A 25,802-nucleotide genomic window follows, 5' to 3' on the forward strand; every position below is an offset into this window, starting at 1 on the left:
ATGCAAATGACATCGACAGCGTGAGTCCATTGAATACAACGGCAGGGTTTGTTTGTGACACAGCTCGTTAAGTAAAAGTTGTCATTTAGGAGTTAGATTGAATCCGAGTGTGAGTAGTTTTTTTTCGAATGCTTTTGTGAAGCCCTATACAGAACCAGCAATGGATTGCAAGACACATGCAAGTCATGCATGATGCTCATTCTGATTTCACCACTATTTGCTTTGACAGGTCAGCCTGAATGACTCTCATAACCAGATGGTCGTCCACTGGGCTGGAGAAAAGAGCAACGTCATTGTGGCGTTGGCCCGAGACAGTGCTGGAGCCCCAGGACCCATAACCAGTTCGGTAAGAAATAAACATCCATGGGAATCTAACACAGTCAACATGTTTTGTCATCTGGTAGAACTAGATAAAACATCTCTGGTATGAGTTATGTACTTTCATTCCCCTCCTTTGTTTGTCAGTTGATTTGTGCAGCATAAGGATGTTGTGGTGATTGTGCTACACTTTAACCCCTTCATCTGCAGCAATAACCAGTGCACGCACAAAAGATGACACCCTCAAGCAGAGAAATCTTGGAAGTTGAAGTGTTTATTCAGAAAATACTTTTTGCTTTCAGTAACAACTTTCTCGTAAATATCAAAATCATAACTCTCTTTTAAATGTAAAATCCAAAGTGTAAATCAGGGAGTTGCTCTACAGTAATCCTTCGTTTATCACGGTTAACTGGTTCCTGAACCAACGAATATTAATATTTCCATCCATCCATCCATTTCCTATACCGCTTCTTCCTCTTTAGGGTCGCGGGGGCATGCTGGAGCCTATCCCAGCTGACTTTGGGCGACAGGCGGGGTACCCCCTGGACTGGTCGCCAGCCAATCGCAGGGCACATATAGACAAACAACCATTCACACTCACATTCATACCTATGGACAATTTAGAGTCGCCAATTAACCTCACCTCCCCTGCATGTTTTTGGAATGTGGGAGGAAGCCGGAATACCCGGAGAAAACCCACGCGCACACGGGGAGAACATGCAAACTTCACACAGAAATGCCCAAGGGAGAATCGAACTCAGGTCTTCCCGATCTCCAGGCTGTTCCTGTGTTGGCCAACATGCTAACCACGAGACCACCGTGCGGCCCATATTAATATTTTTTTGATGTTATTATTAATTTTTGCATTTTTCACCATGTATCTCCTGATTGCAACTATGACTAACTAACTATGACTCAGTTCTAGCTTCTTTCCATGTATGTTTCTGTCCCTAGCTTCTGGAAGGCCTCATTGGTGGCATCTTATACATTATAACTCCAATACCGCCCTTTTTCCTTCTTCTTTGGTGTTTGTCTCCTTTCTTCCTCTTCAGGAGTTAGTGTGGGTTGGCAAAGTACCTCATTTGTGCGCTACTGTCAACTACTGGGCTGAAGTGTGGAGCACAAGTTTGTCAGCAAAAGAAAACATTCAATAATAATAATAAAATAAAGTCGGCAAATTAACTGGTAATGTTGCCAACTTGGCCAACTAGTGGTAAGCATGATGGCCACACAGTCAGGAGATCGGGAAGATCTGGGTTTGACTCTCCGTTGGACATCTCTCTGTGGAGTTTGCATGTTCTCCCCGTGCGTGGGTTTTCTCAGAGGACGTAATACGGTTTCCTCCCACATTCCAAAAACATGCATGTTAGGTTAATTGGCGACTCTAAATTGTCCATAGGTATAAATGTGAGTGAGGATAAGCGGCATAGAAGATCGATGGATGGATGTTGCCAACTTCTGGAAAATGAAACAATGGACAACTTGTTGGCAGGGCCAAGCAACCAACTGTTTTTTTTTTTTTTGCCTTTGTGTGAAACAAATGTACTATTTGACACAAACCTGAATTTAATTTGATGCCTATTTTAGGGTAATACTAATACATGGGAAGTTAATTGTTTAATATTACATTTTCTACACCATCACTTTGCCCCCCTCACAGTGCCCCTCAGCATATCCCCCTATAGTTAATAAAAGATGCAGCAATTAATTATATGCTTTTGTTCGATCCAGGTTTATGTGTCCTATGACTATGGCGCCACCTTCACGCTTGTCTCTGGGAAATTCCAACTGCCTGAGGCCAAGGCAAAGGATGGTAGCACTCAAAGCATCTCTCAGTTTTACCACAGTCCTGCAGACAACAAGAGGGTAAGTACGACCTTGTTGGCGGTATGCTCGCAAGCCCAGTCTGCAGAACAGGTCAATTCGTCATTGACACAGCTATCACCAACCCACGTACACACACCGCAGTGAAAACATAAGCTACTTCAGGCTTTTCGCGCTTAACTCTGCAGTGCCTAATTATATAATCTGACTGGTGGCACGGGACAAATACTTATTGGGCAGAGAAGAGTACAAAGAAAGGTTGAGGTGAAGTTTTAGGAATTTGCTGGTAGGTAATCTTTGTTTTGTCTGAACATAAAACTTTTGCCCAGAAGGCATGTGGCTTGCACCCTAGACAGGTCGCCAGTCAAGTAAATGAATATCAATGATGGAAATATGTTCAGAAAATAATATACAGTGACATTTATTTTACTCTGATGTCAGAGTTGGGCTCTGGCGATCACTACCAGCAGTTGCACGAATGAAACTAGGGTAACAAGCTTTCTCATTGAAATTGCTGGAAATGCTTCTCAGAATAATGGGTAGACAAGAAAGAAACTGAAATGATGACAGCAGCTCCTTCAAATATGGTTTTGTCACTTGCACACTGTCTTCATTGTGTTTCCTAGTTTTTTAAATTGAAATTTCAAAAGAACTATCCAGAACTTTCCACAATGGCATTGAAGATGTTGTTGCTTTCCCGTCCGAGATTAGATTTTCCGCTCTACCAAACAATGGACGCTAAAGACACACTGCACCCACACATGAAATCATAGGGGTGTTCCAATACAACTTTTTCACTTCTGATGAGATATGGTTATGGCAGCCTTGAGTATTTGCCGATATAGACATTGATCCAATATCAGCAGGAATTAACCATATTTTTGTGACTTAATTTGTAGTGTGGAATGTTAGAAAAGGCTTATCAATAATCAATAATCAGCAACTGTATGTATGAGAAAAACGGACCTGTGGGAGTTTCTCACTCTTTACAAATATTTGGTACAGCGGCGGTTGTTTGAAGGAATCGTGGTCTTGTGCAAATCCTCGTGCCATTTATTTGTGATCCTGCTCAAATAGGCAATGAGGTATGTCATATTAAACTTCCACGGTTTTGTGCCACCACGGGAAACCTGTGCATGACATATTTTGCACTGACACCATTCCTACTTCTTGCTATTGTTAGCACATTAGCACATGCTGTTGTTGTCATGATGTGGGCTCTATCCGGCCACTGCTGCATAGAAGTGCTGGGGTAGAGTCTTGAATGGACTGGCTAGGCCACCGTGCTGCCCTTTTTGGATTTTATTTGTGTATTTTTGCATTGCATCCTTTTTTTTTGGCTAAACTGTCCGTTTTCCTTCTTCTGCAGTACATCTTTACAGACTCCATCAACAATTACCTGTGGAACACCTTCGACTTCTGCAAAAGTGCACAAGGTTTCTCCCTCCCATTCAAACCAACAGACTTGTTGCTTCACAGCACATTACCCAATCTGGCCCTTGGCTACGACGGCTCTCACCCAAACAAACAGGTAAAGGCTGTGAGAATGGCATAGTCATCCTTAAGAACATTCTGTGGTTTATTGATTACTTAAACATGTGACTTCTTACAGTAAATGACATGCCCACATGTTTGCCCTAGATTTAGACCATTGGGGTGGCACACAAACATGCATTGCTGAGTGATAGCTGCGTGATACAGAGAGCAGAGTAGAATAGTGAACACACGACCATCTATAGATAGAAATGACATACCATTTGGAAAACACAATGAATAAGATAAGGCGATTCAGTTGTTTAATAAAATGACATGGTAAGGGCCGGTTCTATATGAACATTATCCTTCTGAATGATTTCTGTTGTGAACTGGCGCTATATAGAAAAGCATACATATCGTGCTTGTGGCTCTTTAACAGCAGCTCTCCGTGGTCTCTCGCACTATTAGTGAAAATACAGCAAAGCTGGCAAAGAGGCAAAGCGTTCAAGCACTGTGCTGTGATTGTTTTGGGTTTTTTTGGAAAAAAGTCTTTCGATTTGGCGAGTTTTGTTTTTCCTGGTACATGGACACTGCTGGGCAACGCTGACGGCTGTCTGTGGTGTTAAAGGGACACTGAAACAACGGACAAAGCACTGCGCATGGAGGAGGAGGAGAATATTCCCGCAGGAATGCAGAATGAAGGAGATATTAAAGAAAAGATAAAAGAGGACTACAATGAAAACAGGTCTCATGAATTTTTATAAATAAGCATAAAGACCCGACTAATTGCTGCTGGAGCCAAAAAATGGCATCACTGGTCGGAAATATTGCACCCTTTGAGGAAAACACAGTCCAATGGATTTCATACACTGAGAAATCTGAATACTTTGTCCGTGCTAAGAACATCAAAGGAGATGTCTCAGTGCCAACTCTTTCGAGTGTAATGGGAGTCAAACCATTCAACTTGCTTCTCAGTTTACTGCAACCAAACAAGCCATAAGTTGTCCCTTGAGCCAATGACCAAGCTAAAAACTGGCAAAAGTTTGTAAAGAAAGGTCTTCTTGAGTTTTTCTGTAGAAATAGAAGTGCTGAGCCACACACTGAAACACAGAAAAGTGGTTTTCACAGATACAAAAAGAAACAGGTGAACATTAGACATTACTGTAATGAGTGTGAATCTGAAGGTGATACGCTACACGTTTTGTTTGTGACTAGAGATTACTCTATTAGAGAGTCCAGCAGTCCAGATTCAAGTGGACACAGGTATCCGTTCATCCCTGGTTTCGGAGGTTGTTGATGTAGCAGTGGAACACAACAACCAGAGAAAGACTCTGCCACTTAAGATGCATAGCTCTGGTAGGCTGCAACTGTCTGGAAAACGCTGAAATTGAACTGACCAAGCAGACAGACCAAGCTCTCAAGTCATCTCATGGCACAAAGTCTCTCAACAGCCGTCTCATTGCTTGTCAGTCAGTAACGGATCACACCACAAATCTCATGTATGCTATTGTACAGTACAGTACTAGTATATGTCTAATATCCAACTATGTTGGTTAAAAAATGGTTGCGTGTTGGTTGGGCATTTCCATTTTATATTGTTGTTTCCATTGCTTGCTTTTAATCAGGTGAGCATGACTGTTAAAGCTACTGTGTTTATATAAGTATGGAAAACACCTTTTTTGTTGAATTCACACACAGTATCGACTAAACAGTTTGCAGTGTGCAAAAGACAAAATGAAGCAATGAGCATGACCTACATTTTTAAGTGCACCATCCCCCACCTTCTTCTTCTTCTTCTTCTTCTTCTTCACCCCTCCCCCCCCGCTTTTTTACACCCTTGTATCTGTAGCTGTGGAAGTCGGACGACTTTGGTGAGACATGGTTGTTGATCCAGGAGCACGTGAAGACCTACTTTTGGTAAGATAACATCTGAATTCACAACCAGTACACAATGCACTGAGGAGAGTCAAAACAGTGAATTACAAATACCTTAGTAGTATATGTGGGAGGAGACAGAGGATTAATATGATTTGGAAAGTACTCTGTATAATACAAATTTATCCATCCATCCATCCATCTATCCAATTATCAACAGTTGTCAGTGATGGGAAAAAAAAATTCACTAAATCATTATGGGTGGAATGGGTTTCATTTCCGTTCTTTTGCTTGTTGATCAGTAGAGCATTGCTGACTTCGAGTTTTACTCCACTAGCATTATTTAAATATACAGGTGGTTGTTTCATAGTCGTTTCATGGTTACGACACCCTCACATTAATGATTAATACTGTACAAAAAGAAAGAGAGGACTTGTTATATGCTGCGGAAAAATACTTATATGTAGGTAGAAGGCAGACTCTTCTTATGGACCAAAGAAAACGGAAGTGAAAGTGAAAAGTACAGTGAAATTCGACATCGTAAAACTCTCAGGAGGTGGGGAAATGTGTGAGTGTGACTGACTTAGGTGTTCAGTCTGACTTGAAAATACTTGAGCTTTTCGGTGAATGTGTGGAGTAAAATGTGACCCCATTCAAAGCATCGAACGTCATTGTTATGTAATTTCCAGAAAGACAACATATTTTCCGTTTTGAATCTGCCTCACTGAATGCATCTGTTAATGTCCAATCAGGTTTTAGAACAAACAACGAATGTGTGGAGTACATAAATCCTGGAGGCTATGTCAGCACTCTTTTTCTGTGACTAGGTCTTGTCACACTGGTCTTATTTTATTTAAAAAATATAAAACAATTAAAAATGCATTTATTGTAGTTGCCAAATTTAATTCATAGTTACTTTGCTAAAACTGCATTTGATTTGGGAGACACTGAACAGTGCTTATGGCTTGTAAGGTCTCGAAGTTTCAAGCCTTTGACTTTGGACTGGAATTGTCTTGTCTTGTCTTGTCATGAGACTTGGAGTTTCACGTCTTAAGACTTGACTTGAGATTAAAGACTTGAAACTTACTTGAGACCTGCAAAGCACTGACTCGCTCCCACCTCTGTGTTTCAGTTCAAAGTTTTACTCCAGTGTTTGTATATTTATCCTAAATGTTTTTGATTTACATTGGGACCTTGGGTCAGCATTGGGTCAGCATCATTGATCCGTTCCAGAAGGTCAGAATCTAACCGAAACATACCCTAATCGAATCAAATTTTCCCATAAGAAATTATGAAAATCCAATTAATCACTTCCAGAAAGCCAAAAATGTTAATGTAACAGGGCTTTAGGATGCCCGCTGGTGTCTTGCAATAAGGGTGCCATCAAAGAAAAGGCTTACATTAACATATAACACATGGTGGTAGAGTGGTCATCTCCCAACCAGAAGGTTGCGGGTTCGATCCTCCCATAATAATGTCAGAGTCTCCTTGGGCAAGATACTGAACAAAATACTGATGCTGCGTCATCAGTAGGGAAATGTGCTAACAGTGTCAAAGCGCTTTGAGTACCTTGGAGGTGGAGAAGCAATAGACAAGTGAAAGACCTTCTACCTTTTGACAAACATGGCATTTTGCCGCTGTGATCAAAAGAAAAGCAAAGACCTGTGGCTTAACTGTGTTGGTTCGCAAAGAACTACAGAGTTAACTGCTGATGACATCATAGACAGGTGACGGAACTGACTTTCGGTTCCTGTTTCCATTTATTAGCAAACTAATAGACTGCTAAGGTAGACGTTTTGTGATTAAAATACATTAAGAACACAGTTGGACTCACACAGTGTATTAATAACACCGCAAGATGTGGGCCCTGTTGTACGCTAACCAAGGCAAAATTTTGCCACACATTTTTGACATTACCCGAAAAACACGCTAACCGGCGTGCTTACGCTAATCCAGGTCCCACTGTACTTGTCACTTTTATTGTCTCCACTTATTCAAACGTATTATTTGTATTTATGAATAGTTTATTATAATAATAATTTGTATTTTCACATTTATTTATTTATTTTCTTTAACACAGCACAGGCTATATATAGTGTCATTAATTTACCTCCTATTTGCTTCTTGATACTTTTTATTTCAACACATTCCTTTCTTTTCACACAGGAAGTAAACACAATGTAAGCAAGCATAATATTGGTGGTGTCAACATGTAAAGCTTATGGTGTGAATGAGTTATCAGTCACAGACATTGAGTAGTAGACTATGATAAGTGAAATTGCTCAATGTAATTGGGTCACATTAACATATGACAAAGACAAATGATGCAGACTTCACTATCATACAGCACCACGAAAAGCAGCAGGCCCAGACAACATCTCAGGACGTGCACTTCGGGTTTGCTCATCAGAGCTAGCTGATGTGCTTGCTGACATATTTAACCTGTCGCTTGCACAAGCATCTGTACCGACCTGCTTTAAGTCCACCACCATAGTGCCCGTACCCAAGAAGAGCAACGTGACCTGCTTGAATGACTATCGCCCTATAGCACTCACTCCTATTGTTATGAAGTGCTTTGAAAGGATAGTCATGACCCACATCAAAAAGAGCATCCCGGCGGCAACTGTGGACCCTCTACAGTTTGCATATCGCCAGAACCGGTCCACAGATGATGCAGTCAACACTGCCATCTACACAGCCCTTTCTCACCTACAGGGCCAGGACACATATGTCAGAATGCTATTTATAGACTATAGCTCTGCTTTTAATACAGTCAGCCCCCACAAACTCACAGATAAGCTCCTCACACTTGGCCTGTCACCCTCCCTCTGTAACTGGGTGTTTAACTTTCTCACGGGCAGACCCCAGTCAGTCAGAGTCCACAACCGCACATCCAGCTCAAGAATTGTGAGCACTGGGACCCCACAGGGGTGTGTGCTGAGTCCACTCCTCTACACGCTCTTCACCTACGATTGCGTGGCCTCCCAGAACAACACCAGCATCATTAAATTTGCGGATGACACTACAGTCATCGGACTGATCACTGGTGGTGTTGAAACATCATACAGAAGAGAGGTGGCGGACCTCATAGCTTGGTGTCGTGATAACAATCTCCTTCTCAATACAGATAAGACTAAAGAGATGATCATCGACCCAAGAACAAGGGAAAAGGAGCCACATAGACCCCTGTTTATTGGTGAGACTGAGGTGGAGAGGGTGAAAACCTTCAAGTTCCTTGGCACACACATCAGCGAGGACCTCACGTGGTCTCACAACACCCAACAAATTCTGAAGAAGTCCCAAAGGAGACTGTACTTCCTGAGAAGACTGAGGAAATTTGGCATGTCCACCACAATCCTGAGTTGCTTCTACAGATGCACTATCGAAAGTGTCCTTACCGCCTCCATCACTGTTTGGTACGGTAACTGTACAACACGTGATAGGAAGGCACTCCAGCGGGTGATCAAGACCTCACAGAACATTGTTGGGGCAGCCCTCCCCTCACTGCAAGACATTTATAAAACTAGAGTCCTACGCAGAACACACAACCTCATCAAGGACAGCACACATCCACAACACTCATTATTCACACTCCTACCGTCAGGCAGACGCTACAGGAGTTTGAAGTCCAGGACCACAAGGCTGGCAAACAGCTTTTACCCACAGGCCATCAGGCTCCTCAACGAAGCACTCACACACGCCGCACGCAACACACGCACACACTCCTAGCACTTTATTTATTTATTTATTTATTTATTTGTATTATTATTTATCTGTATTAATGTCTCGTCTGTTGTTGTTGCTTAATTTATTGGTATATATGTTTATGTGTTTATGTTTCTTATGTTCTTATTCTTTCTTGTGTTTTCTTTCTTTTCTTGGGAGAATGAACAGAATAAGATTTTCATTGCATAGTATAACTGCTGTTTTACTATGCACATGACAATAAAACTCTCTTGAATCTCACTGATTATTTTGCTGGAGCAATCTAAATCTTAAATGTGCTGAAAATAATTGTTAGTGGTTTGATATCTATGCAATGTAGTGGTTAGTGATAGCGACGCTGTGGTGCTGCAGTCTAAAGTAGTACTGATGATAGTATGCTCATTGTATCCCACCTGTGGGACTAGGGATTCTCATTCATTGTTTCGAAGTGATATCATCTGTTAATGTTATGCCACCACAGTGGTAAACCAGCCAAGACACATTGTCAGTAGACAAACATACAAGGATTGATCTAACATCCATCCTAGTACCCTAGCCCCCATGCCGGCTCCATCCAATTGAATTTAATCCTGTTTGTTCAGGCTTTCGCAAAGGGGCGCCATTTTATCTGACTTAAGGCACCAAAATCCAGACCCTCTGGGCTAAGTACCTGCTGAATGGTGTTTAAAAATCTTAATCACATGTGATCTAATGCAAAATCCCCCGATTGTACAAGAGAGGTGTACAAAATCCTTTATTGTATCAAGTTAAGACAATGACACAAATGCTGCAGATGTAGATTGCCAAGGACGCAATGATGGGATGCAAACAAGTACAAGTACAAGTTCAAATGCGTATTGCTACTTAAAAAAAACAACAATAAAGCATTGACATTTGTACTACACAGTTGTGACCTGAAGTAATTACAGGGGAACCCATATATGTCGACCCGTTATTGTTGACGACTCTAAGTCGACCGACTCAAGACAAAGTCGACTGCTTTTGTCAAGGTAAAATTTGATTCGGAAGAACGGTTCCTTTATGTTGACATGTGTTGTATTGTTAAATACATGATTTTGTGTGTAAGAAATATGTCAAAGCATGTAATAACATCAACATGTTCTGATGCAATAGCACCTAGCACTTTAGCACTTGAAATTTTGCACAGATGAAGAAAAATAATGTGAACACATTGCTATAGCTTGAACAAAACCTTTATTATCACCCATTCTGCTTATGTCTCTGGCCAATATCGCAAGTAAATGTGCTAACGATGGCTATTTTCGCTTATGCCGACAACCGCTTATGGTGACGTCACATGAGTCAGCCAATTGTAGCTATGTTGACCTAAATGGGTTCTGCTGTAGTAAGAGACTGACAGTAGTTAATATCAGTCTCTAAAGAGATGGCACAGTTCTTCTGGGTATGACTTTAGGAAATAGAGTATGAAGTGTTGAGGTGAACCATTTCAAAGGAAGAGATGTAGTGCAAATGCGGTGTCCGTAAGTTGAACAAGGACCTTTGACGGAAAGCCACAGAGGCAGAGCCATGCAGAGACACTGCACTCTCTGTTAAAGCTGTCAAGCCTCAGAGGAAAAACACACTGATTTGGAAGGCTGACGGTAACACACAGTTGACCCCTTCATTCAATCCATCTCACTGTGCCAGTGCTTCGGAACAGCCTTGCTTTATACAAATAGTTTCACTGCATTGTTTTCCAAAATTTTGAATACATTCAGATATTTTTGCAGTTGGCTATATTTTGTGAAAGTATTCTTTGAAAGTTCACCATTTTTAATATTTAAATGATGTTATAATAGGTTTTTGGTTTAATTTAGTGTTTCAGTTTTACGAAATAGAACTGCACGATTAATATCACCTCTGCCTCTTTGTGCAGAGAAATAAGTGTCACACCAAATGAACTGCGATCAGGTTTGAACTCTGCTGGAAGGTTAATATTTCTATAATGCTGGAATTTGTTTGATTAGATCTAACGTCAAAGCTAGACGATGTACCCTTTAGCTACTTTTAATGATGGGTCAATCTATGCATTGGGTCACTGACAGTAGTAGATGTTTCTGCACGCCAATGCTAGGTTGATCATCACCAATCCTTCAAGCTAGACACCAGGTAAAATCTTCATTCACAAAAAATGAGGTAGTCCAGTTTTGTCATAATACAGTGCCCTCCAGAAGTACTGGAACAGTGAAGCCAATTCCTTTATTTTTGCTGTAGACTGAAAACATTTGGGTCGCGCGGTGGCCTAGTGGTTAGCATGTTGTCCACACAGTCAGGAGATCGGGAAGATCTGCGTTTGACTCTCCGTTGGGCGTCTCTGTGTGGAGTTTACATGTTCTCCTTGTGCGTGGGTTTTCTCCAGTACTCCGGTTTCCTCCCACATGCATGTTAGGTTAATTGGCGACTCTAAATTGTCCATAGGTATGAATGTGAGAGTGAATGGTTGGTTGTGCCCTGCGATTGACTGGCGACCAGTCCAGGGTGTACCCCACCTCTTGCCTGAAGTCAGCTGGGTTAGGCTCCAGCATACCCGCGGCCCTAATGAGTATAAGCGGCATGGATGGATAAAAACATTTAGGTTTGACATCAAAAGATTAACATAGCAACATTTTATCTTTTATTTACCGGTATTTACATCTGGCGCTGATGCACAACTTAGAAGATAGCACATTTAGTTTGAACCCACTCATTTTTCATGTGACTGACAGGTGTGTGTTTTGGCCCAGGTGTCTACGCTCAGTTTCAGATTGGGTAGGATAGGTTAGACTGCATTTAGAGGTGAAAACAACACGAAAACCAGCAGTTGCGAGAAACGGTGGAAAAACAAGCAATTGTGAATCTGAGAGAAGATGGAAAATTATTCAGAACCATTGAACACATATTGGTCACAACCAGTAGAACCATTTAGAATGTCCTGAAGAAGGAAGAAAGAAACCACTGGTATACTAAGTAACAGACATCGAAGAGGTAAACCAAGAAAAACATCAGAAGTTGATGACAGAAACATTGTGAGAGCTGTAAAGAAAGACTCTAAAACAGCGTTTAGTGACATCAGCAACAAGCTGCAGAATACAAGACTGAAGGTATCACTATCTACTGTTCATAGAAGACTCAATGAACAAAAGTACAATGGTTCCACCAGAAGATGCAAACCACGGATCCGCAATAAGAATAGGAAGGCCAAGCTGGAATATGCCAATAGAGGGTCATACACATACTCACTGTACTTTTTTTTTTTTTACTTTTGGTTGAGATCCACATCACCTTCATGTTATTTCTTGAATTCTTGGATACTGTTTTTCACCTTCATTGTCTTCTGGCACTTGCAACTTTCACTGGCTCCATTGTGGGTTATTTTGCAGCTGTAATCAATAAGAAAAGCAGAGACTTGTGGCCTGGCTGTGTTACTTCACAAAGACCTACAGAACAAGGACATTTTATGATAAAACATGTATCTCCTTGAACAAGCGGATCTTGCTGGTCGTTTGACAGCTCTTTGGTCTAGGTTTGAATGGAAGATGGTGTCTTTTATCCACATAACGAGTTGCACTCCGGATTACTTTCTTAAAGGGACAGGAATAATTTGTGCGCTTCATGGGCACATGAGTACAACATCAACAGGGGATTAAATGCTTATTTTCCTCAGTGTAAAATGATATCTGAATGAAAATGAGAGTGAATATCATTTATTGCTGTTTTTGTACTAGAATACAAGAAAAAAGTGTGGTGGAAAGTGATTATACTAAGTTTTACCCCTCACATTTACAATTTTCTCCAGGGGTGTGGAGCCATACGACTCCCCCATGACTGTGCTGGTCCAGAGGCATGAGCCCCAGGGTGTCTTCACTGTACTCAGCAGCACTGACTTCTTCCAGAGTGAACAGAATCGCAAAGTGATTATGGAGCAGGCTGACAGTTTCCAGCTCAGGGACAAATACATGTTTGCCACCACCACAAAGGTAAGAGATGAAAAAGATTGGAACTTGAATGCTTAACACTGAAGGGGTCGCTTGAATTTGTAACGAGGCATGAATTATTGAATGTATTGGACCGGGAACTATTTGCTTGCATGTTTCTCACAAGCCAGCAATGGCAATGATTTTCAAGTAGTGAAACATGGTTGTTTATTGACATTATTTGTGCAAAAGACTGTTACAACATTACTTACAAATGTTTATTAACCATTAGTTAGGAGTTCATAAATAAGAAACTGCCCAGAGGGTTTGTAATGCTGTGGTGTTGGTATACCCGATGCAGTCTTACAGCAAATTACAAGAATGAAGAGAGTATAAAATAGTACAGCGCAACATTGGTTAGTGTCATGAATTAATTCTAGAAGGTCTGACACTAACCAAAACGTACTCTAACCGAATCAATTTTTCCCATAAGAAACAATGCAAGTTCAATTAATCCGTTCCAATTTTACAATTACCATAATTTCCGGTGTATAAGCCCCTCTTTTTTTCTCACGCTTTGAACCCTGCGGCGTAAATAGTGATGCAAGTAATTTGCGGTTGCATTCTGGTCTCGCGGCATCTCATCATTTTGTGCTGCGCCCATGCGCCCTCATCATGGAGAACTCGTGGATAGGTGCGTGAGATGTGGCTTTCAGGTTGAAGGGATTGATCTAGCGGCTTTTGCTCAGGTCTGCCGGTGGATCTTGGCAGCGTGGAGCGGTGCTGGGAGGTCCACTACAGTAGCTCCAGTGAGTTTTGGGGGACTGGACTGCTGCGTGCTTGGGAGGACAGTACAGGCTCAAGGGCATTTGCATCAGGGCGGGGGTGGCAGTGGGAGTGAAAGTGGGAGAGAGGCTGGCGGCGTGTGTGGAGAGGGAATTGTAGGAATGTTCTGTTCGCCACTGTTTGAAAAAAAAACATTTATTTAATTAGAAGTTTAAAAAAATATTTCTGTGTAGCAGCTTAATGTGTACTACAGTAAATGTCCCATGTTACGATGTGGGCACCTGACCAGTGCAGCCTATATAGTGTATGTACAAATATTTTTTTCTCTTTAAATTTAGTGGGTGAGGTTTATATTCCAGTCTGGAAATGATGGTATAGTTTTACATGCAGAAAAATGTAAGTGCATATAAATATATATAAATGATGAAAAGAAAGGGATATTTCATTTAACATTTAACGTTACTTTTACCTTCATTGAACACGTCATTCTTGTCAAAGACACAGCAGCGAGATCAACACGGACGCCACCTTCGCATTTTGCAATGGGTTATCTCTTCTCACCTCCAGTCTCTGCTTTTCTTTTGATCACGGCTACAAAATAACCTAAAATGGAGCCAAAGAGAGTTCCAAGTGCCAGCATTTTGATTAAGAATGTGAGAAACACCAGTGAATTTTAGAAATAACTCATAGGAAAACACGAAGGAGGTGTCCATGTTGATCTTGCTACCACACTGTCTCTTTGAGAAATGAGTTGTAAGGGTAGTGAAACCGGAGGGTTTGTTAATTTGTTCACTGTAACGTTAAAAGTACCGTTAAATGTTCATTTATCCCTTTCATTTGTCATTCATATTCATTTGGAATTGTTTTATGCATGTAAGCCTATAATTGTAAAACTATAAAAATGTGTTTTGTGTTAACATTTTTGAGACTTGTGACGTAACTGTGTTGTTAGCAAAGTACAACAGCGTCAACCACTGATGACATCGTGGACGGGTGACGGAGCTGAAAGCAGTACTTTCCGCGAGTTAGCAAGCTATAGGCTGCTGACAGTTAGACTCACGCAGTGTATTAATAACACGACAAGATGCGTGCGTTAACTGAGGTTCCGAGAAAGAAAAGTAAACCACTGTATCATAAAATTGTGAGGTACACTGACCACTCTACGTTAGATGCAAGTTTCATTTATATGGTATTGTCCCTTGAGAAGATATAATAAAATAGTTGCTGAAATTTGTGCCATACAATACTGTTTAATGGTTTAACTCAACACTGGTGGTAGTGAAATAGGCAACATATTTATATTATTAACATAAACAAACGTATATTTCATTGATATTTTATCTAATGATAGAAACCAGATGCCTCCCTTTACAGTTCTGTGTGTCGTTGTCACACTTTTCCTCTTTGCCATCGCTTCTGTGGTGGCATCGCCAAAAACTAGAAAAAAAATGTAAAATGAAGGTTACTTTCTCACTGAATGGCTCTCACACATTTAGCATGACGTTACACATGATGATTTTGAGGCATGGTATTCCGGAAAACTTGGTTGAACTCCAAATTGGTCCACATTTGGGGTGTCTGATGTACATTAAACTGATCTGAAGTGCAACAGCTATAGCACAAGTGCATTGACAGTCTTGGGTGTTCCTGGATTAGAACGCAGAGTGAGGCAGCAAACAGACAGATAGTGGAACAGATGGTGAATATGATTTGGCTCGCTTCTCTTGTCTTTGTTTTTCATGGACAGATTTACTGTCAGTCGAGTGTGGGCTCACAGCATGCTGTTGATGTAGTGTTTTAACAGTTGAGTGGAAAGAGAGGGCTACTGTGAATGATTTGTCCAGTGTGATAGTAAATATTAGATGGTGACTCACACTAGGATATTGTGTGCATGGTAGGTGTTATAAGGGGTTATTTTATGGCTTTTTTTCTTTAGAATTTTCAGTTTGCATGTGCGTACACCAGGGTTTGGGTTACGTAGGAGTCAATGGAAACCAAGCCCCGTTGATGACCACTTTATACATATTCATTATGTTGATCTAAACTACAGTAATCCGTCGTTTATCATGGTTGATTGGTTACAGACCCGACTGTGATAAGTGAGTCCTTATTTATAAATGGAATATTTTCATAGAGCATGGAAAACCTGTTTATGACCTTCTAAATACAGCTTTTAACATTATTAGAGCCCTCTATACTTGAAATAACACCCCTGTAGTCACCTTTATACTTGTAGTACCCAATATAGTAGACAAAATAAGAGTAGAGAAGACATTTTAGATATAAATAAGACTTGATATAAATAAGACGTGTGTGTTACGATAATGTGCTGGATAATGTGTTCCCTAAAGGGACCTGAAAGAGAAGCGGACAGGAAGTGATGTCGGGGGTTCAGAGCTGAATTTCAGCTTTCCTTGGGTAACGGCCCCAAAAGTAGCCAATGTTTTTATTTGGGGTTGTTATTATTATTGTGCCTGTTGTGAGATAATTCAAACCTGCAACAAAAGCCTGTTGTTCTGGCGATCACCGAACGTTACAGTAACACGACTGACACCGAGTGACCAGTGTAGAATACTACATTTAATCAATGTCTTTGATTGCGTCTTTTGAATGGCTTATATTTGTATTTTAGGTCATTTAGTCATTTTGCTGCTTGAAAATGCTTACTTTAGGCATAAAATACGTAACATTTGCTTAAATATGAATATTTTTTACTGCCATGATTTATTAATAGATTTGTCCAAAAATAGAGTGAAACTGTGAAATTCGAAGCGCAAAGTAGCCAGGGAAAATTGTATCGTATTTTCAGTATAAAAAGTACTACAGTGGAACTTGTTTATGTCGATGCCCTTCGGACTGGCTGTCTGACGTTGACATAAGTGGTTGCCGGCACAACCAAAATCGAAGTCGAAATTAGCCATTGTGTGCACCCGCATTTGTGACTTCGGAAAGAGACGTGAGGAGATTGAGCGATATTAAAGGATTTTTGAACCAGTTTGTGTGCAAATTTTTATTTTGGTTCTTGTATTTTCATATTTTATACTGTTTTCCTCTGCGTCTTAACTACAATGACAATAAAGCTTTTATATATGTGTAAACCTTTCATTAGTAGATTTACATGGTGAACATCCCAATATAGTTTTTTCAAGGTGGCGGTCTTATCTGTGTGCAAGTGTACGCGCGCATGCCGTTGTGCATGTGCCCTTAAAACTGTGGCGACTCCCATAAAGCTCAAGTTGTTGACGACAAGCTGACAGCACGGGCTTTTAGCTCGTCGGCTAATGCTGCTCGACTCTCATTTGTGGACCGTGGTTTGATCCTCGGGCATGTGCAGGGGCGGGTTTGGTTACACGCTTACATTTTTAAGATAAATGTAATTCGAAAAGGAATAGGCTTTCAAGTTTAAGTCTCCTTTAGTAAACCCAGGCAAGATAGCTGGCTTAGCAGACATAATTAGGATGTTGATAAGAAACATCCCTTCTCTTATAGTTCTAGCTCCACCTTTGCTTTTTCAGAAACTGCTTGGCAGCCATGAACCTTCATCTGTTCAGCTCTGGGTCTCTTACAACCGCCAACCAATGAAAGCCGCCCAATTTAGGACACGCCATCCAATCACAGTGAGTCTTTTTCTATGAACGAGTAAATGATGTTTCTATACAGTTCTAATAATACAGGTGGTCCTCAGCTTGCGAACGAGTGCCGTTCCAATAGGAGCAGTTGCTTTAACATGCTCAAGGATAATATCTTTATCCTTAATGATGGTCAAGACAGTGGAGTTGAATATTAGTGGGTGTTTCTCCTCTCTTTTATGATGTTCATTTTCACTTCTATGGTGATGGCTTTTCTTGTCCTTGCCGTATTTACAAAGTTAATTAATAAGCGATGTTATGCACTACGTGTAGCTGCGAATGAGACACACACTGTGTTCATTTGTGGCGAGGCGAGGCTTGTATTCATCTGCTGCGCCTGCCGTAACTAGCTCTCGAGTGAGTCGAGTATTCATGGACTACGTTTTTATGGACTTGAGTTTTTAATTTGTAACCACAAAACCCAAGGACCACCTGTATTTAATGCTGTGCTCGAAGTTTCCCCTTTGTGCATAAATGTGTGACAGCTCGCCTTGTCCCACAATGCGTTTGGATAAGGGTTTTTTTCTTCCTTCTGCAAACAGGAGTACTACATTGCTGATGCCTCTGAGGACCAAGTGTTTGTGTGTGTGAACCATTTGAACAATGTCACACACCTGTACATCTCAGACACACAAGGTGTCTCCTTTTCACTGTCATTGGAGAATGTTCTATATTACAGTCCAGAAGGCTCTGGAAGTAACACACTCATCAGGTATGTGTACACACACACACACACACACACACACACACACACACACACACAGATTAAAATGATCTTTTAAGTTCTGTTCAGGTTACCCTTTTGTGAAAGGAACTCCTCTGCACACCTCCACATGCGCACACATCTGAAACAGTCCAACGTTTTGTTGATTCCACTGTAATGCATGAATGTCTTTGTTTCAGATACTTTGCTAATGAGCCATTTGCGGACCTGCACCGCGTGGAGGGGCTCCGAGGAGTCTTCATCGCCACTCTTATCAACGGGTCCGTCACTGAGGACAACATGCGATCGGTCATCACTTTCGACAAGGGAGGGACGTGGGAGTTGCTTCAGCCACCCACGGCCGACAGCCTGGGAGGAACTGTGGACTGCCAGGTACAGACCTTTGCCTGGCCACATTTTTTAGATTACGCTGCATCATACATTGCTACTTATGTCAAAAGTCTTGGGACACACCAAAGCGTATCCAATCTATTGGCCACTGATCATTATTGCATGATTTCTGTGGAAAAGTATGTAATTGGCATATGGCGATCATTGCCTTTCAATTCCGATCACAAAAGCAGATCATTCTGTTGCAGCCTGTAGAGACCCCTGTGTGTAGTGTGGTGTCACGCTGTAATGTCTTGGGGGAGGGCCACCCTCCACACTTTCCTACACCTTTTGACGGCAAGCCAAACAAACATGTCTGCCGTGTGGAATTTATATACCATTTGAGAAAGTTTGCATCCTGAAGCACATGCCACAAAAATATCTTGCAGGGGTAGCATGTTAAAAAGCTTTGATTGAATACGGCATTTGAAGGACAAACACTTGACACACTTGAGTTTGGTAAGTTTTGGATGCTCAAGGTGCAGCAACGGTCAAATGGCAGCCAGTGCTGGACAACACTTGCCCGTATGTGTGTGACAGTCAGAAAGCTAAGCAAATAACCCCCAAAATAATTGAATTCATCAGACTAGATAGCCAGCCTTTCTCAGCGGTGGAAGACACCGGGTACTGTCGACTGCTCTCTCACTTGGAGCCCCACTCCTGCTACCTGGAAGGAAATGTTTTACAGACGTAGCCCTGCCAGAGCTTCATCAGAAAATGTACTCTCACATAGGAAGTCCCATTAAAGAAGGCATCTCATCCTAAGTATTCGAGTGACATATGTTCTCTTGAAAAAGTAAGTCAAATGTGTTTTTGTTTAAATGAAGGTGATTTTTATGGTTCCTTTTTTCAGAGCATATAGCTAAGAGCAGGGGTGCAGCCAGGAATTCTGGGTCCCATGGGGAAAAAAAGTCACCTCAGGGCCCAGCCTTTTTAATAATAACTTATTTTTTGGAATTGTCTTAACTTTTCCTCCTTGTATGGCTCCCGTGGCCAATACTACTCAACATAAATAAATTTAAAATTTACAGTTAATTCATGTGATCGGTATTGTCAGTGATCGATATGTATTGGTATCGAAATTGGCAGCATAAAACCCTGATCGGAACATCCCTAAAGTGTGCGTTTATTGCATTACAACTATGTCCAGTGCAGTTGCACTACTTATGATACTCATCACATACTGTATATGTCAACGTTGATGCACTTTTACATCATTTTTCTGTGCTGGGGCATGTTCCATTTTAAGAAGGATCATTTTCAAGTCATCTGTACATGAAGACTGTGAAGAAAGATCCATATTTACAGTATTTCAAAAACAAACCTGAACGTTATTGACCTTGTAAGCAGATAACAAAATAGCAATGTCGGCTGGGGCAGAATGAGCTCCATTTAAAGAGCTGTCATCTCAGTCTCCTCTCTTTTTGTCCTCTTCAGCTCAGCAAAGGTTGCTCTCTCCATCTGGCCCAGCGCTGGAGCCAACTATTAAACATCCAGCTGAGGAGGACACCCATTTTATCCAAAGAGTCTGCACCGGGACTCATCATGGCCACAGGTATATTTGTTTTTATTGCATAAATCAGTGGTTCCAAACCACAGAAAATTATTATATAAGTGTAAAGTTTGAGCTGTACAAAAAGTAGGCAGTAGCAAACAGGCCTGTGCAAATTTCATCATTTCAGAATACAATTCAGTTCAATGGATGAATTTGAATTTGAATTTGAATTGACTCCACTCCAAAGTGTGTTGAATTTAATTTGAATTTGAATTACAGGCAATGGAATTTAATTAAATGCAATTCAGAGAAATTCATTCTAATTACATATCAGTGAGAATGAGGTACTTTTAATATACGTTTTTCCTCCAAATGACACTAACAGTCACTAACATTAAGCATACTCCTTAATGTTGGAAAGTTTAGCAATTTATGAGAAGTCAAAGTATAAACCAGCTTTAGACTTCAATTATTTATAATTATCATTAATTTATTTCAGTAGTGTACCCCAGATGTTTGGACAGCCATTTTAAAGACTTGGATGAAGCAGTTATCGTCCCAGGCCTAGTGCTCTACGAGACCATTTTCTTTCGGAATGAGAAATCCTCTCAAGATTTAATCTCACGAGATCTTGTGACACGAGATCTTGTGACAACCCTCTGTAAAAAGTGTAAAAATAATTAAAATCAGGGGTGTCCAAAGTTTTTTCCACCGAGGGCCGCATACTGAAAATCAAAGGACGTGGGGGTCCACTTTGATATTTTTATATATATTTTAAAATTTTGTAAAAAGGCTAAAAAAAATTATTATATGTAAATTGACTAATACAAAGCATTGTGTTGTTGTTAGCTATTAGCATCAGCATTTCACATCCTATTTTCATTGTGCCTTTTTGCTCTATTTTCCCCCATTATTATTATTATTATTATTATTATTATTATTATTATTATTATTATTATTATTATTATTATTATTATATTTTTTTACAGTGTGCCGTGGGCCAATAAAAACTTTGAACCCCCCTGAATTAAATATTGTTAATAGGAAAATCTAAAAAAAATTTACAAAAGCTTCCTGTCATTTTAAAAAATCATACTTAATTGTCATACCAGTGTAAAAATAAGTTAACCCCTGTTGTAGTAGTACCGTGTACCAAGGTATTCTGGGAGATGAAGTGCTGTTCCATCTTCCTATCCAACAATTTGAAAGTTTTTACAATTTTAATGATCTGTTTTATCAGAGTAGGTTTTCAAAAATAATTACTATACTTAACAGTCTACTACAATTAAGTATTGTGCACATAAAGTCCATACAATAATATTTTTATGTAATTCACGTTATAAATATATACTGTAAAGCTTCATTGTTACATACCCTTTAATTATGCATCATGAATTTCTTTACATTTCATGGAATTTCAATTCCTGATATTCAAATTATAATTGCAATTCTACTTCCTGTTTGCGACTGCATTTCTAATTCAAATTAAAATTCAAGAACTAAATTGGAATTTAGAGGTCATTCTCAATTAAATTCTGAATTTTGTACAGCCCCGGTCGCAAACTTCAATTTGCTTTAGGACGGGCTGTGTATTTACATTGAAATAGCTTGCCATTGACACCCATGTTCACACAACACAAGCAAACGAGAGGTCATCAAAACAAACGCCTTCCTTTAGGGGGGTCTTAGAATAGTCGACAGTTGAATTCGGAGGAGTCTGATGCGACTGTCAATCTCACAGTCAAATCATGGGAAAATGTGATGTGATCAAGATTGTACCATTTTGACTATATGTGGCTTGACTACAAGCTGAGCATACATTTTTACATACACTAGAATGTATTTGTTTTTGTTATAAATAGCCTAATTTGATAGAAATAGAGCCTAATTTGTGTTAATCAAGAATTGGAAATGACGTGTGTCTTTAACAGAAGACCTATACTTATGCAAGATGACGGTGCGTACACGCAGCAAAGCCCAGCGTCTCTACCAGATTTGCAGTTTTGAAGGTATTTAGCTCATATCGGGTCTGATTTATCGTCTTCAAGAGATCGACAAGAGCTTTTGGATATTGGATTTTGTAGTACCAACGTTTTTTTTATGACCGATCGTCGACTCGTCCCAGAGCTCCATAGAGTACCGTAGTCCACACACACCACCCGGCGTGGCAGAAGTGCTCACAAGCTCTGTCGAGAACAAAGTCGAGGAAGGCGCAGAGGAATGCGAGCACAGACTCTCCTTACCGAGCATTTTCCTTGCTAATGTGCGGTCTTTAGTGAATACGACTCCACATCACCCACAGCAAGAGACTTTTGGACTGCAACATCATAATTTTCACTGAGACATGACTAAAAGCAGAGTACCGGACAATGCTATCGAGCAAGCCGACGGCCACATACTTTGGACTGATAGAACAGTGGCGGAGGGCTGTGCTATGTGAACTGCTTCGAACTAAGGTGCACAGCTACCATGTTTATTTGTTTATCTGAGGGTTTAGTCTTTTTCTTTGAGGTGGAAAAACCAAAAATAACACTCAGACTATGCGGGTATGGAATAGATGCTTACACTCTATTATACATGCAAACAATACTAATTTATACTCATTTATAACCCGCAAAGCGTGCTGGGAAGCCCACATGCACACTTAGAGTGGTTAGAGTGTCAAAAATAAAGGTTTATTTGGGTGTCTCAATTCTCTTAATTATTTTTGGGAAAAGCATCTACTGTATATATATGTGTATGTGTGTGTGTATATATATATATATATATATATATATATATATCTCCTACTACAATATTATAGAGCAGTAGTTTTTGCCACATCCTCTCTGTAGGGGTTGGCGATACTGTACATTGTGGTATCGATTTGATATCAAGCAACGATACGGCCAATATTGTCGATATTGATACCGGTACTTTTCAGTTTACATTTTTCAAGATCTTTAAATCATTTGGTGAGTTTTCTCTTAATTTGTCGATAATAACAATAATGATAATGATAATAATAATAATAATACAGGACACCGATTTTAGGCAAATATTTTATTCTTTGTGAAGAATTTAACAACATACTGTATAACTACAACAATATAATACAATTATTTTCCCCCTTATTACATCCAGTTGTTTGAGCAAAATAAAGTCATATTGCAAAATAAGTAAAAAAAAATTAAATTAAAAAAAAAGCCCAAATTACTGTTCTCAATAAACCTCTCAGTCAAAGAAAGAAAGGAAGAGACTCTCAATAGGATTGTTTAAAAGTTGACCTCCCTGCCATTTTGTTATTGTTGAGCAACTTCCTTTCTGTGATATGAAAGATAAAGTGCAGGAAACCTGCAACACAACCCAACAAATCAAGCTGTCTCATAGTAGTAAATATTCATTTCCTGTATTGCCTAAAACAGGAAATGTGGCTGCCCACTTCAAGGTGTTTGGAACTTTTTTCTCTTTTTATGAAATCGGCGAGTGACAGCAATGCACAATATTTTGTAGGACTGTCTGTCCATCAGAGTGAAGCGGAATTTAAGTGCTGTCTCCAATGAGTGCTCTCTGGTGTCTGCTTCATACAGACAGTCCCTCTAATTAAATTTCTTCGACATAACGCTTATGATGAGGAAAAAGGGAGGGAGTGCAGGAGAGAGAGTGGCAGTTGCCAGCACCATTCGCTTCGTTATCGCTCTCAGACAGATGGGCTAATTACTGCTGCATCGCCCAGCAGGCACTCCAGAGGTCAAACACATAAATGGTTCCAGGCCGTCTGTGCAAACACACTCAGCAATGGCATGTTTACATACGAAACATCCCGAATAAACATGCACATAACCACCTTCTTGTGCACCATCACAACTACCATCATTGTATTGCTGCGTCCTCGGATTATGTACGAGTTCTGTTTCTACTACTGCATTGTAAGTAGAGTTTTAGTACAAATCGGGAGTTACACCTAAATTATACCTAAATTAACACCTAAGCCACTCACACTGTACACAGAACACACAAAGGACATATAAAATACAGTAATAAATAGAATTAAGTACAGTAGAAAATTATATGAAACAGTAATTTAAAAAAAAAAGAGAACAACTCCTGACTTTATCCCTGTAGTTGTCTTGCACACTGGAAGGGGCGTTGCAAAGGAGGGAGAGACGGGGTTACTGGGAGAATGCCATCTGTATCTTTCATGGTGGTTGTGACACTCGAGAGGCCAAGCGTGCGGCTTTTCTTCACTTTCTGAGCATTTTATGATTTCACTCCACTTTTCACTTTCACTTTTCTTGTCTTTGATGAAGAGTCTGCTCCATGCCTAGGAGACATCAAGGGCAAAAAGGTGTCTAAAAAGAACAAAAGTGAAATTGTACGTCACTGAGGAAGTACGATTACGTGTCTTTCCAACTATGTATTCTTCTGCCACGCACACTTAACTAGTCCTCTGTTGTTGTTTTTTTTTTTGCACAGTATAAATCATTTATGGGAGCCCGTAGTAACCATAAAATGAGAACCGCTCCTAGACGACAGTACAGAATTGTATAGAATTATGAACTGTTGGAACTTTTATGTCCCCATCCCAGGATTTTCCTCATAAATATCCACGTAAATACAACAACAATAGTACTTTGGTGATGATATAGTTTGGTTCGTATTTTTATGTTGTTAATTTTACAACGTTCATCCAAGTTAAACATGATCAGACCTGAACAGTAAAACACTGAAACAGTAGAACGGGCCGCACGGTGGTCGAGTGGTTAGCATGTTGGCCAACACAGTAACAGTCTGGAGATCGGGAAGACCTTGGTTCGATTCTGTGTGGAGTTTGCATGTTCTCCCCGTGCGTGGGTTTTCTCCGGGTATTCCGGTTTCCTCCCACATCCAAAAACATGCATGTTAAGTTAATTGCAGACTCTAAATTGTCCATAGGTATGAATGTGAGTGTGAATGATTGTTTGTCTATAGTTGTATGCGATTTGCTGGCGACCAGTTCAGGGTGTACCCCGCCTGTCGCCCGAAGTCACCTGGGACTTCGGGCGACTTCCAGCATGCCCCCGCGAGCCTAAAGAGGAGAAGCGGTATAGAAAATGGATGGATGGGTGGAAACCAGTAGAACTCATTATATGCTGAGAATGCCTCAGCATATAATTAAATATAGTTAAATTAGAAAAAAATAAAAATAAATAAAAACTTGCAATACAACACCCTCGATGGAGGGTGTGTCACCTTGGCAACCTCATGCTGCACAAGCCGTGTAAGGTGACACAGGTCGACTGGTTAAACCGCTTCTGCTGGGGTTGTTTGTGTTTGTCAAATGATTATTCTGTCAACGGCCTCAACAGACCTCATCTTTTTCGTGAATTCTTGAAAGTAATGACATATTTGTGCATCTTTTATTTATCTTCACCACCTCATCTTCAGTTATGAGTGGTGTGAAAAAGTGTTTGCCCCCTTCCTGATTTCTTATTTTGCATGGTTGTCGCACATAAATGTTGCAAATCATCAAACGCATTTCAAAATTAGTCAATGACAACACAGCTGAACACAAAATACAGTTTTTAAATAAAACTTTGTATTATTAAGGGAGAAAAAAAATCCAAACCTACATACCACTGTATTGTATATCACTTCTTAAGTCATTTATAACATAGTAAACTGTACAAGTTAATAATACAGGGGAACCTTGGTTAGCGTCATTAATC

At 40.2% G+C, this 25,802-nt stretch overlaps 1 protein-coding gene across 2 annotated transcripts in view; it reads left to right on the forward strand.

The window, feature by feature from the left end:
- The window catches only part of sorl1 (sortilin-related receptor, L(DLR class) A repeats containing), a 76,471-nt gene that overhangs the window by 13,456 nt on the left and 37,213 nt on the right, over nucleotides 1–25,802 (forward strand). For both annotated transcript variants that reach the window (XM_054793893.1, XM_054793894.1), the window contains exons 2-10: nucleotides 230–346; nucleotides 2,050–2,184; nucleotides 3,512–3,673; nucleotides 5,468–5,535; nucleotides 12,995–13,175; nucleotides 17,414–17,515; nucleotides 18,070–18,239; nucleotides 18,431–18,623; nucleotides 20,058–20,175. In XM_054793893.1, coding sequence (XP_054649868.1) covers nucleotides 230–346; nucleotides 2,050–2,184; nucleotides 3,512–3,673; nucleotides 5,468–5,535; nucleotides 12,995–13,175; nucleotides 17,414–17,515; nucleotides 18,070–18,239; nucleotides 18,431–18,623; nucleotides 20,058–20,175 — 1,246 coding nt within the window. The remainder of the gene's footprint in view (nucleotides 1–229; nucleotides 347–2,049; nucleotides 2,185–3,511; nucleotides 3,674–5,467; nucleotides 5,536–12,994; nucleotides 13,176–17,413; nucleotides 17,516–18,069; nucleotides 18,240–18,430; nucleotides 18,624–20,057; nucleotides 20,176–25,802) is intronic.

Source organism: Dunckerocampus dactyliophorus, chromosome 12, assembly GCF_027744805.1.
Source record: "Dunckerocampus dactyliophorus isolate RoL2022-P2 chromosome 12, RoL_Ddac_1.1, whole genome shotgun sequence".
Classification (NCBI taxonomy): domain Eukaryota; kingdom Metazoa; phylum Chordata; class Actinopteri; order Syngnathiformes; family Syngnathidae; genus Dunckerocampus; species Dunckerocampus dactyliophorus.